At 39.0% G+C, this 14,150-nt stretch overlaps 1 protein-coding gene across 5 annotated transcripts in view; it reads right to left on the bottom strand.

Annotated features, from left to right (window-relative positions):
• The window catches only part of ACBD5 (acyl-CoA binding domain containing 5), a 32,739-nt gene extending 18,821 nt beyond the window's left edge, over positions 1 to 13,918 (bottom strand). Inside the window, exons 1-6 of one of the 5 annotated variants that reach the window (XM_012731285.1) lie at positions 11,422 to 13,918; positions 10,503 to 10,668; positions 7,207 to 7,327; positions 6,099 to 6,171; positions 1,171 to 1,285; positions 1,049 to 1,081 (exon numbers count right to left, since the gene is read on the bottom strand). In XM_012731285.1, coding sequence (XP_012586739.1) covers positions 1,049 to 1,081; positions 1,171 to 1,285; positions 6,099 to 6,171; positions 7,207 to 7,327; positions 10,503 to 10,668; positions 11,422 to 11,433 — 520 coding nt within the window. In that variant the 5' untranslated portion in view covers positions 11,434 to 13,918. Of the gene's footprint in view, positions 1 to 1,048; positions 1,082 to 1,170; positions 1,286 to 6,098; positions 6,172 to 7,206; positions 7,328 to 10,502; positions 10,669 to 10,853; positions 10,954 to 11,421 lie in introns of those variants that run through there. The other 4 variants (XM_012731287.1, XM_012731288.1, XM_012731284.1 and 1 more) reach the window with 4 other exon arrangements.
• Between the last annotated feature and the right edge of the window lie 232 nt (positions 13,919 to 14,150).

The following is a 14,150-nucleotide window of genomic DNA, read 5'->3' as shown; positions in this document are numbered from 1 at the left end:
TCTATTAACTCCTGTATACCAGGTGGCTTGTAAAAAGAATAGAGAGAGCAATTAAAAGGATTAGCAAGGCAAAAGTGATAGGTAGGGCATTTGTTTAGCACCACTGAACCTTGAATACACAATGGTTTCTCAGGGTCCCAGGTTGGTTTTGGGCCCCTGACGACATCTCAGAAACAATTAAAAAAATGTATTATCTGTCACGCTTCTATTGAAAGAATCATTGTACCCCTATATTTGCTTGCCAAGAAAAATTGTATAAATGCTCTGCACTCTTAAAAATAAATTACATTCAGATATGCACTCCTAGAAGTTGTGTCTGTCACTCAGCCTCATCCTTGTCCACCCTGCGCCAGAATTGCAACCCCTGAAACTTGTCTCCTGCTCCTGCTGCGCTGGTCCGCGGCACCTTCACTAGCAAAAAGGTTGCCTGGTTCACAGCTCAGATGGTGGTTGGCATTTTTTAGCAATACAGTATTTTTAAACAAATTAGCTAGAAAATCATTTTAGTCACAAGATCGCTAACTCAAAGTAAAACCGAAAATAATCCATCAAAATAAAACCGTGAATTCTGCTACAATTTTGTTTATACTAGGTGAGCCATCTATCATGTTTTAATAACTTAAGGGTTAAAACTTAAGGGTTTATATTTTGGGACTTCAAGCAGTGTCTGAGTGAAATGAAAACTCTAGAGATGGGACTCCCAAGTGGCCTAGAGGTTAATCAAGTGTCAGTGCTATGAGCTCTATGACCTGAGCTCAACTCCCGGCCAGAGATCTAACCCACATGGCACAGCAGATTTCTTTCTTTGCCCTCTGCACCCTTCAGCAGTGTGTTTCAATAAACCTGCCTGTTTGGCTTCCCAATCTCTCTGGTGAATTCTTTCACCACCACCTCCGCCCCCGCATCTCTGCCCTACACCCTAGCTCTTGTATGCATAAATAAATAAAAATAAATAATAAAAAAGTTTATAAGTTATATGAATTTGTGCTGAATTCTTTTGGCATGAACATTTTAAACAATATTTTTATATGGGTTTCATTTTTCCTACCTTCTAGGTATTTAGATATTTTCTCCAATCGGACTGGCATGTGAAAGTAAAAACAAAAATTAGACATGTAAACTTTAATATGTATTAGCTGCTAAAATGAAAACTAAGTAAAATATGCCAACCTGAAGTTAAATCAGAACTTCTGCCACTCTTTTTGTCCTCTACAATTTCATAAAATGGACCTATTACATGTAGCAATTCTTCTACTTTCTCAGTCATAGGCATAGTTTCAAGTATCTGTAATACAAATAACACAATCTGTTAATCTCATCAGTGCTAATCAAATAATTTAATAATTCTAATGTATTAGCCCTCCCTGGTGGCGCAGCAGGTTAAAGCACAGCACTAAGAAGCTAAAGCCACTTCAGCATGAGTTCAATTCTCATCCCAGAGCTGACCCAGATGGCTCGGCAGACCTCTCTTGACCCGCCTGCTGCTCCCCTCAGCATTGTACTTCGTTAGTGGGCCTGTTCTGCTCCCCACTCTGTCTCTGGTGAATCCTCTCACCATCCCTGCACCTCTGGCCTATACCCCAGCTCTGTATGTATAAATAAATAAATCTTAAAAAAAATTCTAATGTATTAATCAATAATCTTGAGATCTGAAATTAATTTATTGGTCCTAATGTGCACATTAACTACATACTTAGGATGTATACTCCCTTAGAAAAGCTTCAATATTAAGTTGTTCTCATCTTGAAGATTATTTTATGTAAGCTTCATATAAAAACACATACAAATAGGGGCCCTGCCTGGCGACACAATGGGTTAAAGTATACCACTGTGAAGCTATCTGCAACCACTGCAGTACAAGTTCAGTCCCCGGCCAGGGAGGTGACCCACATGGTGTGATAGACCTCTCCTGTCACATCTGCACTGCTCCCCTCAGCAGTGTGTTTCAGTCAATCCAACTGTCCTATTCCCGACTCTGTCTCTTGTGAATTCTCTCACCCTTTATACCTCTGGCCTGTACCCTGGTTCTTGTATGCATAAATAAATAAATCTTAAAAAAAAAATATACAAATAGTAAAACATGCATAAAACTAATATTAAATAAAATAGAAAATTGTGAGGTTAAAACAAAATTTTGACATCTGTTCTCTGGTACTAAGGTAGTTTATAAAAGGGCACAAAAGTAGGAAATGGGAACACTTTCAGATACCTTCATAATTATGGGTGAAATCAGAATTATCAAATTTAACATTTACTTTTTTCTGTAACATTTTTACTGAAGTTAACATTAGCTTATAACCCTGCATAAGATCAAGGGAAACAGATTCACACCTCTTCACATATATACAGTATAGGCAGAGATAAAGACCCCACAGACAAACCAACAGAAACCAATATCAGCCTACTGACGTTTAATAAGTAACTAATAAATACCCCGAGATTTTATTTAAAGAATATGTTAATTCAACTGAGTTGTAACTTATCCAAATGAAGAACGTTTTAAAAGAAATATCTGGTGAGCTTCAGATGTATATTATAACACAACACAACACTGAAGCACCCAAAACCCACCACCATGAACCACTGGGCCACCTTGCCCCTCTAGGCTCTTGATTCTGCAATCATATTTCTAGGGTTTATTTTGGTTTAGTTTTGTCTGTTCCTTTGCTTTGTTTCTTTATAGTCTACATGAAAGACATCACTGGTGTTTCTAATTTATTTCATTTAGCATATCCTCTAGTTCCACCCATATGCTGATGATATGACCATTCTATCAATATATACTTACCTTCCACCCCTATTTCATCAACCTTTCTCTTCACCCTCCTCTAGCACAGATGGAATCTGTGTTTACTTGAATGTTGTAGTTTTACCTTGACTTTTAAATTTCTCAGTAGCTACTTTCTATCTTTGCTGAAATAAATCCTCCATTTTTACTCCCCCCCAAACAAAGTAAATAGCTGAAGCTGGGCTCTTGTTGATATCTAGTGTTGTGATGACAAAGAGGGTATTCTTAGATTTCTGGACAGTGACTAGTAATCCCTGTAAAGACCTGATCAAGGCACAGTTTGGACATGGCCTTCTATTCTTCTCGCTCTGGCTCTGATTTGCTTCACTGACTGTTTCTTCACCAATTTCAGCTGCTGTATCACCTGGGCTTGTGTGGTTGCCTGTATGCAATCCTGTTCCACACAGGCTCTGGCCCTGATCATCTCAGGTTCAGGTAGATTCTGTTGCAGATTATGTTTTAGTTTGAGGTGGCAGGAACTCTTGCTCAGTAGCAAGGACAGTTTCTGTGGCTTCACTGGGCATTTTGAGTGCGGAAACAGGAAACCAAATTGAATATATTGCTTAAAGCTATCTAAACCCCAGGGCTCTACTCTCTCTTCAGTAGATAAGCTTAGCATTTAATCACCTAGTTTGCCAAGGGCCTCTGACATTTTGAGGAGTGTCCTATATATAACCCTGAGTATGCTAATGACTAGAAAATTATATTATTATGCACACTAAGTTAAGAAATTTACATTCTGGTTTTTCCATCAGCTTCTGAAAAGATGGTTATCATGAAATAAGCCTTTATCAACCTTCAAACAAAGAAAAATTAAATAACTAAAAAAAAAAATTAATCTTTAGTACCTGAGAAAGCCAATGTCCTGGTCTTATAGTCATGAACAAGACCCTCATCAGCGGTAATATTCTTCATAGCCCCTATTCTAGTCTTCCCTCCATTACAGCAATGATCTCATTTGTTTAGAAATCCTGAAATAATCATTCTGGACAATAATTAATACTGGAGCAACTTACAAGATCCTGTGGTGATTCTAATGTGCAGCCAAAGTTGAATACATTGGTCTTACTACTTTTTTTTTTTTTTTAAAGATTTATTTATTTTTTATATAAGAACTGGGGTACAGGCCAGAGGTGTGAAAGGTGAGAGGATTCACAAGAGACAGAGCAGAGTGGGGAACAGAACAGGCAGATTGATGAAGTACACTGCTGCACTGCTGAGGGGATAGTGTGTGGGTCAGAAGTCTGCTGCCCCATGTAGGTCACCTCCCTGGCTGGGGACTGAACTCATGCTGCAGCTTCATAGTGCTGGACTTTAACCTGCTGCACCACCAGGAAGGGCCCTGTGTACTATAATTTTATAACTAGTTCATTTAGAAAATCATTGCAAGTAGAAAAAGTCCTAAATTCAGTAATTAAATTTGGGGTATATTGTATTACCCCATATGATTATTTAGAAGTATACAATTTTATCTACTGATGTACACAAAGCTAAACCTTAAAAAAAAAATTAAAAGACTAATCAAAATTTCAATCTATGGATATCTTGATTTTTTAGATTTATCTCTAAATGTTTATGTATTTTATTACATTTAATGTACAAAATGGGCATATCAAAGTCTAAATGAAAATAGGTATATTCTTTTAAGTAGAGGAGTATCTACAGAACTCTTTAAGTACAGTGGAGATATTTAAAGACTGCTAAAAGGCACCAGTAGAGTTTTATTCTTTTTTGGGAAAAAAATTTACACCCATTATTTTACCTCGCTTCCCATTTTAAACTCTGACTACATTATGAATGAAATTGGATGGGGAAAAATTGGTAAATTTTACTTAAGGTGTCGATTCAACTTCACATTATAAAAATGTGTTCTAAAAATAATACTTAAGATACAGAAAAAAGAATTGCTGTCAGACCAAAAAGGCTTTATTCTCTTTTTCCCTCTGCTTTTGAAAGACTCCTTTGTTTTTATGTTATTGATATAGTCAGCCAAGAGAACTAAACTCTGCCCTTTATTACAGATAAAGTACACTAAGTAAAAATTGTAGCAAAGGGCAAAACTTTGAGCCATGTAGAAGAAATTAAGATAAACTAAAACAAACACCAAAAAAACTAGTCTGAATCTGTTCAATAAACATTACCCGAGATTAACACAGCCAAACCTACTGCCAACAAAACTACTCCTTCAGCCAGATTTTCTTCATGTTCAAAGATAATTTACTTGAGATAATCAAACAGACCCCAATTTCACAACTTCTGATCCATCTCCAACATAAAAATATCTTTTATAGAAAGGAACTAAGGTTGGGCCCTCCTGAGTGGCACAACCGGTTAAAACACAGCACTGCCAAGATTAGCTGCAGCCGCTTCAGTGGGAGTTCAACCCACATGGCGCAACACGCCTCCCTGTCTCACCCTCTGCTCCCCTCAGCAGTGTATTTGGTCAATCTGCCTGTTCTGGCCTGTTCTGCTCCCCACTCTGTCTTTGGTGAATCCTCTCACTGCCCTGCACCTCTGGCATGTACCCCAGTTCTATATGCATAAATAAACAAATCTTTGGGGGAAAAAAAGGAACTAAGGTTATCTTTAAAAACTATTCATTTCTTTAAACCATGCTCTTCTAAATAATACTTTGAATAGGCTAAAAAGAGCGTGTTAATAAGGAATGTCCTTCTTAGTAGTTACCAGAGGAAGAAAAACATCCTTATCTTATTCTGCTCCTGTAGAATCTTTGCATCCACAAGAAGGTGTTTGTACTAAAAAGTCCATTGATATGAACACATCAATTTGTGAGTCAAAATGCGTAGAAGAACACTATTATAACAAGGCAATCTCATTAAATAGTTCTCAAAACTAAAAAATATCAAAGCAGCCCAGATACTTCCCATACTCCTGATTAAGGAGCATCAATGTTTAAAAAAATTTCCCTACTGGCCTAGAGATTAAGTCTTTACTACCACCATAATGACCTGAGTATAAACCCAGGTAAGGGAGCTAACCTCCTCTCTTATCTGTTGCTCCCCTCTGCAGTGTTATTTCAGTCAATCCACCTGTTCTGCTCCCCACCTTGTCTCTGGTGAATCCTCTCACTGCTCCCCCCACCTCTGGCCTATACCCCAGTTCTTGTATGCATAAATACATGAATCTTAAAAAAAAAAAGACTTAATAAACTCAATAATCTAGATTTTATATTCTAAAATATTACAACTTGCCTGTTTCTTAAAATAATGCAGCTAATTACACATGATGGAACATTAGAGTAGAGCTGCTCTGAATATTTTTATTTTCTACTGTGAATTACATTCCCTACCTTTTTCATTTCTTCAACATATGCAATCATGGCTTCCTCTTTGGTCATATCACCCAATGAACTCCAAGCATCCCTAGAAATGAAAGTGTAAAATTAACCATAAAAAGACACCTGATTCTCCATTGTTCAGAATAAAATTTATAGTTGATGTTGCAGAGTTGTTAATTTACAATAGTTCTACTTAAATTGACATTATGCAATGGCTTGAAGGGAAATACTATAGTGACAAAACTGGCAAATCTAATAGTATTTAACGCTTCTCTTTTTATACATTTTTCTGGAAGCATTTTAACTTTACCAAAGGTGAATTCTGGGGGGAACTCATAAGGTAAATAATTTTTCTTAAAACAGGTTAAATAGCACAGTGCCATTTATTCTTAAGCTACTGGTTTAAGACTTCATAAAGATCTCAGAGAAAAGTACAGTATTAAGAAATCTCCAAAGGAGTTTAAAGCACATTCAATTCTGATGACAAAATGTATACGTCAAAATACTGTGGTTCTTATCACCAGCCCCACTAATTAGCATACTCTATAAAATTGACATTGGTTAGATATTTGTGAAGTCTTCAATGACTCCAAATGTTAGTCAATTATAAAAATTTCAAAGGTATATCCCTAGATACTCTGATTCTTTTAAGCATATTAAAAATAAAATTTCTATTCAACTACAGTGGGACAAGAGTGAATGCTTGCTAAAAAGTTAATACAGCTGCATCTGAGCAATGTTCCTAGTTACATATTACCTTAGTCTCAAAGCAAACAATATCACTTGACAAGCAAGAGCCATTATAAAGAGGCAGAGGAGGAGACTTTAACTTGGTTTGCGAGTTGTTCTTCACATTAAAAAAAAAAAGAAAAAAATACCACAAAAGGAAAATACTAAATTTTTTTTTATCGTACTTACCCTTTTTAGTTTTATCATCTTCCTCTCTGTTCCCCAAGATTTCCCTATTTGTGTGAACTTACATTAAAGGCACACAGAGGATAAATTATATTTAGTACTTAGAACACTTCATGCACAGAATAACACATAACCACATAAATAATAGCAATGTAATTATGTCATTAAAATAAACTTTCTTTCATTGTTTTCTGTATAAAATTACCATTTATATCTTCCAATAGGATCCCAAAATCCAGGCCTTGAAAGTTTACAGGGTCCTTCTGTTGCCTGCTTATAGAAACTATAGAACTTGAGCATCATTTCATTCGTTGGCTGGAATGAACCTATTGGAAACATACATTAAAAAAGGATGACTTGAAAAATACAATTCATCATCTAAGGGTATATAATACACTAACTGTGATTTTTAAAAATTTCATTAATAGTTCAAATAATTATTTATTTCTAATCTTAAGAATAAAAACTATGAATGTTGCTATTTTTTAAATCCTATGATTTTATATTTTAATAACAGTATATAATGGTTCAGGGCCCTCCCTGGTGGTGCAATGGGTTAAAACACAGCACTGCAAAGCTCTCTGAAGGCACTGCAGCATAAGATTCCCAGTGAGGGAGGTGACCCACATAGCGTGGTAGAACTCTCCTGACCAGCCCAACTGCTCCCTTTAGCAGTGTATTTCAGTTAATCTGCCTGTTCTGCTCCCAACTCTGTCACTGATGAATCCTCTCACCACCACCACCATCTTCCACCACCACCTCTGGCAAGCACCCCAATTCTTGCATGCATAAATAAATAAATGAATATTTGAAGAAAACAGTATGTAATGGTTCAAAAATAAAAGCAAATAATTAGCAAACATGCTGTAGGGGAACCAAAATAAACAGGCCATGTGTGTCTGCTCCTTGATCGGGGATTGAATGCTGCAGTGGCTGTGGGAAAGCTTGATATTGCTTAGGCTTAACTCCTTGCCCCACTAGGCCCTGTTCTGTGTCATTTTGTGTTGTTTCTTTAAGCTCTTCTCTTTCATTAGAAATCAATGTCTGGCCCTCCCTGGAGGCTCAACATGTCCAAACACAGCAATATGAAGCTAGCTGCAGCCACTTCAGTGCAAGTTAGATCCTTGGCCAGAGAGGTGATCCACATGGTGCAGCAGACCTCTCCCGTCTTGCCTGATGTTCCCCTCAATAGTGTATATATACTTCGTAGATCTGCCTGTTCTGCTCCCTGCTCTGTCTCTGGTGAATGCTCTCACCGCCCCTGCACCTCTGGCCTTTACCCCAGTTCTGAGCCTTTACCCCAATTTTGAAAGCATACATAAATCTTTAAAAAAAAAAAATCAACGCCTACAGGTATAACAATGAAAATAGTGCCTACAGAAATAAAACATACATCTACGGGTTAGCTTTTCTGAAGATAATTCTAAAAAAGATATATGAAGTCCTTTGGGAATTAAATTCTATTACTCATTTTAAAACATTACAAAAAGCTCTTTTAATTTCAAAGGCCAAGGGCATACCAAACATACTACAAACTACAGGATTCAGTATTATATTAGGTCTCAAAGATTAAGCAACAAAGAACAAAAAATTATACCATCTTACTTTTTTCTTTTTTAAGATTTATTTATACATACAGAACTAGGGGACAGGTCAGAGGCGTGGGGGGCGAAAGGGTTCACCAGAGACAGATTGGGGATTAGAACAGGCACAGATTGACTGAAATACACTGCTGAGCAGAGCAGTGGGCTGGACAGGAGAAGTCTGCCATGCCATATGGGTAACCCCCGTGGCTGGGGATCGAATTTGTGTTGTAGTGGCTGTGAGAGCTTCAAAGTGTTGTGCTTTAGCCCATTATGCCACCAGGGAGGGTCCAAGATCTTACTCTTTACAAAGTACTCTGGGGTAGGCCAAATAACTTCTTTAAAATTATTATAAATATTAAGAATATTTAAGAATATTTATAATAAAATATGTGAATATAATTATAAATGGTTATTAACTATAAAAGTAATTTCCAGTTAATATGACTTTAGTTTTAAAACTTAATAATTAATTATAAAAATGCTTTTCAGCTCATATGACTTTAGTTTCAGGAGCTAGCAGTATATAAGCATTGTCTGGAACAGGTGTCATCTGTCAAGCTGTTTTGATTAATGATACTTTCTTAAATGTTAAGTAATTTCAAACTCTATTTACACCTACACGGGATTCTCAATAAGTTATATATTATATGAACAAAGATAGTTGGCCAGATTATCTTTCAAATTCAGCTTTACCAGTTAGAGATGTGAGGTTCAGGAGAAAGAATGAAGGTACAACTTAATATAAAACTCTTAGAATCATGTCTTCCTATAAACTCCCTAATTGGATATTTTTTAAAATCAATACCAAAGTTCCCATATTACTTATTTGCATTTTATTCATTCACTCTTATCTTTTAATCTCCTATACATCCTTCTCCAATTCAATGTGTTTAAGACTGAAAAGGAACACTATTTTGTGTATATTTGTTTTCAAAACTGTTGGAATCCACTTAATGAATTTTTATTGAATGACACTGAAAATTCATTACTTAGACAAATTGTGATTAAAGAAATATAGAACATGAAATATAGAACGTGATATTAAATGCTACTGCAATAAGCTAATGTTGTATTCAGTTAGTTTTACATGATGGGTCAATATTTGAAAACTTCATTATAAAAGTACACGCTCATAGTGAAAAATAATTCAGACTGCAAAAGGACAGGAAGTGAGTAAAGCCCTCCTCTCCAAACTTCTCTACAGAAAAAAACTGAAGAATGGCATTAAATACTGGTCAACTCCACAGAATTAAAAATTCAAAAAGCTGCAAACCTCTAGCAGGTAAAACAGAAAGAAGACCGTACCTAGGCACATCAGAGTTAAACTGCTAAAAACAGAAGTTAAGTATCTTAAGTTGTGAGATGACACATTAAATGCAAATGAACAAAAACTCGAATTACTCCTTTCTGAAGCTGCAATAAGTTCCAGTGAGACTAGAAAAAGCACACTAGAATACAACAGCACACAACAGAATAGCCACCAAAGTAGTAAATATAAATTATACTTATAAAAATAAATTGTTTTACAAATGAATATTGTCCAAGCAGTTCTTCAATTCGTATCAAAGTTTTCCAAAGGCTCAAGTAGATTGAGTATGCGGCACCAAGCACTTCCATTCCACACTTATTTTTAACATACACAAAACCGCAGTCATTAAGCGACAACACTTTTGTTTTCAACAATAAAAACAACTTAAAACTTGGATAGTATGTCTCCGACTTGAAAGATCACAGGTAATTGAGTCACATTTGACACTTCCCCTTCAATTAAATTCCTTTTAAAGGAAGAAAATAAGTAGGTTAAATAAGCAAGACTAGAACCAGAAAGAAGGTTAAAGGGGACAAGATTCAGAAACTGTGGCTACAAGCCTCAGCACGAGGCATCTATAGCGGGGTCCCAAGTGCACGCCCGTACCATTTTTCGGCAAACTCTGGATCACCTTCACCGCTGCCTCAAACCTGGTTTCATGCACGGATCTTGTGTCTGCCATCTCCAGTCGCCAGCGCCCGCCCAGGTCCCAAGGTCTGTCGGCTGGAATCAGGCAACAGCAGCACCAGCTTTCCCAGGAGCCTGCATGGAACTGGAAAATGGAGCGCAGTCGCGGATCAACATGCCCAAAGGGAGGAGGCCCAGAAGCACAGATGGTCAGTTCCCCGCTGCTCTGCCCTATCCAGGCCACCCAGAAGAGGTGGCCCGGCTGCTTCCTCCTCCCCGGGGCGTGACCAAGGTCGAGAAGCTGGCCAGCGACTACTGAAAAAAACTCACCGTAAGGAAGAGCATCTCTACCAGAAGGTGGAGGGGCTCCGGCCACCGGTGGTCGTCGCGCCGCTCTCCCACCCGCAGGACCCCAACCGAGCGGCCACACCCCCCATCACCGCGGGGTCAGTAGGTCAGTCGGTGCCCTCCCCACAGCCCCGCCCCAGAGCCACCGGAGGACCCACTCGCTGCCGCTGCCACCGCCGTGCGGCAAACTCCACCCACCGCCCTCCGGCCACTGCGTGGACGCGCACTGGCCGTCGGTCCCCTGAGGGGGCCGGAGAAGCAAGGGAAGGAAGAGAAGTGAAATGGGTCGGTGGAGGACTCGGGGCTCGCCTTTTGAACTGGCGAGACAGAAGCGTCCGCGCGGAGGTAACGGGGCAGGCGGACCTCGCCGGGCACGTGGGGTTGGATTCTGCGCCTGGGCCCGAAGCCCGCGCGTCCGAGCCGCTGGCCAAGGAAATAAGAAGCCTTTGAGGTTCCGGCGCCTGCCCTTAGGTTGGGGCGGGGAGCGGCGAGGGGTACGGAAAGGAGTCACGAACAGCGGACTTTGGATCTGGACAGGCGCGGTGCTCACCCTCGGTGCCATTTAAATTCTGTAACCTAGAGCGAGTTACTTAGCCTCTCTCGAAGCAATCTTTACACCATCCCACAGGTAGATAAAAGGACTAGGGATGTTGGAGAGAGATGCTTAGCAGGCCCGCAGGTCTTCGATGGCTGTACCGTCCAGAGCCAAGGACATCGGCGCAACAATTAAGAGAGCGCAAGGTCGCCCGCTACGAGGCAGGGCCGGAGGAGAGAGCGAGCGCACCTTCCCTAGCACCACCCCTGACAGCGAGCAGTAGGGAGCCGAGTTTGGTCCAGGTCCAGCCAGATGGAACAGCGACCAGGCGTGGGGAAGGGGGGTAAAAAGCCAAAGTCATCTACCCTAGAGGGGGGCACCCTGGACTTCACCTTTCTACACAATGCCCTGCGTCCTCAAGCATCTGAGAGGCGACCCTAGGCCCTTCGCGGGGGGACTGATTGGGATTGTGAGGGTGGGGTCCTGTGACCCGGAAATCCCAAAGTCTCCAGGTCGCTTTTGTCAGTTCGGGAGAGGCCAGGGCGGGTCAGTAGTACAAATCTAGGCGAGGACTACAAGTTATTCTTCCCTTGGAGCCGCAGTGCCGGCATTTACCTTGGTATTGCCTGGCAAGGCCTGTCCGGTAATGTCACCGACGCCCGCCCCTCGCCCTGCCCCGCGGACTTGTGGGAAATGTAGTCCCTCCCCTGCGGCGCTTCCGGACACCTCCCTCCGGCGGCGGGTCTTCCTCCCGCCTATTCCGGTTCGGTTTTTCAGTGCGGCTCTGAGATGCGGCGTCCATGGCAGCGTCGCGCTTGCGAGTTCAAAGATGCCACATCGGCTTCCAGCAAAAGGATCACTTTGTGCTGTCTTTCGGGGGCTTCTTGGTGTGACTGGGTTTGAATCGCAGAACTGGAGTCTAATTTCTTGTTCCTGATGCTTTTTAAGATCATGTATGTGAAAGCAGAGAGATACAGGTGACAAAGACTGTCATTTACTGAGTACCTGGTATTTGCCATGCATATGACACATTCTTTAAAACCAACAACGAAAAAAAAAACCCACAAAACTATAGGGTGTTAACGAATTAGGAAATTGAAACTCATTAACTGAATTACTCAAGGTTCCAGAGATTAGGAAATAATCTTGGACTTTTTCCAGGAAACTAAATCGCCCTGGAAAACTTGGTTTCTCGTCAGTGAGGTGCTTGTTACATGAATGTGTTCATTTTGTAAAACTACTGAGCTGCGTAAGATTTCTTTTTGTGTGTGTATGTTAAACTTCAATTAATTAAGAGATTAACAGCTTTTCTAACGACTTTGTGTATTTCATATACTCATTTCTCTACTCATTTTTTGTTTTTTGTTTTAAATCTTTTTTTGCTTCCTCTTTTCTTCCTCTTCTTAATCTACTCCATCATAAATATTTATAAAAGGTTTGGATGTCTATTTCTAATATAAGACTTCATTTTGACAACTGTTTAGTTAGCTAGTATAGTATGAAAGTTTATGGTTTGCTGATCTTTAGATAATGGTGTATAAGAATTGCTTGCAAGTGATTTCTGTTTCTGTTTGTTGAAACTATGGGTTTCTAATCAAAGAGAATAGCATTGGAGAAAGGAAATTACTCCTTTTTATACTTGTGCTGGTTTAGAGGTGGTAATGCCTGTGAGAAGTAAGATAATTCTGATAGATTGAATCAGTTTGCAAGGTGCCCTCCAACTATGGGAACCTGTAATTCTACCTAAAATATATTTCATGGAACATTAGTTAATGTTTTTCAGTACTTTCAGTACAGTGACTAATATGAAACACTTTTAAAAAGGATACATAATTGATGTATATTGACTTCAGGTGTACAAAATACTGATTCAATATTTGTATCTGTTGCAAAGCATTACCATATAAATAAAGCATTCTTGATCATTATTTCTAGGCATGTCTTAAGAGTAGACTCATTTTTACTGATGACGGTAGGGAAGTAAAATATTTTGTTTTAAGAAACAAAGAAATAAGCAATAAAAAAAAACTAAGAAAGGGTTCCTTCACATGCTCTTTCCTTTACAAACATTTCTTAATCTTCTACTGTGCTTCATGTGATGTAATTGATACTGAGGTTACAAAACACCCCAGTTTATTGTGTTAAAAAGATGTGTAATACAATGATTACAGTGTAATGCAAAAATGTTAAAACTGAAGGATATAAAAAGTTCTATGCTGTGTGTATCCTTGAGCATAATTGTATGTAAACAGCACTATTCCATAAGAGTCCTAACCTGGAGACACCTCATTGACCACCAGAGTAGAATAGGTTCATTAAGACTACTGAAGCACAATGAAAACAAATAAACTGCAACTAATCAACTCTATGAATCTCACAGACATGTTGAGAAAAACAATCTAGGTTCCAAAGTCTCATTCTGTTCATACAAAGTTCAAAAATAGGCAAAACCAGCATGTTCAAATTCAAACTAGAGGTAGGGTGTCGGGCATTAAGACAAGGGAATTTTGCAGTTCTGGTAATGTTCTGTTTCTTGTATTAGATTTTTTTTTACATGAACAGGTTTACTTTGTGAAACCTGAACTGTGTTACTAAGATTTTTTTTAGTATATTATACTTCTATTAAAATTTACATTGAAGAAATTTAAGTGCCTTGGGAACAAGAGAGAGTGAGTAATCTGTGTGACCCAGATAAGGAGATGTCACTAAAGCAGTGAAATTGAACTGGTTCTTCTGGAATGGAT

Source organism: Condylura cristata, unplaced genomic scaffold (assembly GCF_000260355.1).
Source record: "Condylura cristata isolate star-nosed mole 26May11 unplaced genomic scaffold, ConCri1.0 scaffold00030, whole genome shotgun sequence".
NCBI classification, from domain to species: Eukaryota; Metazoa; Chordata; class Mammalia; order Eulipotyphla; family Talpidae; genus Condylura; species Condylura cristata.
Note: the sequence above shows the minus strand (reverse complement) of the source record. Positions and strands in the feature narration are given on the sequence as shown.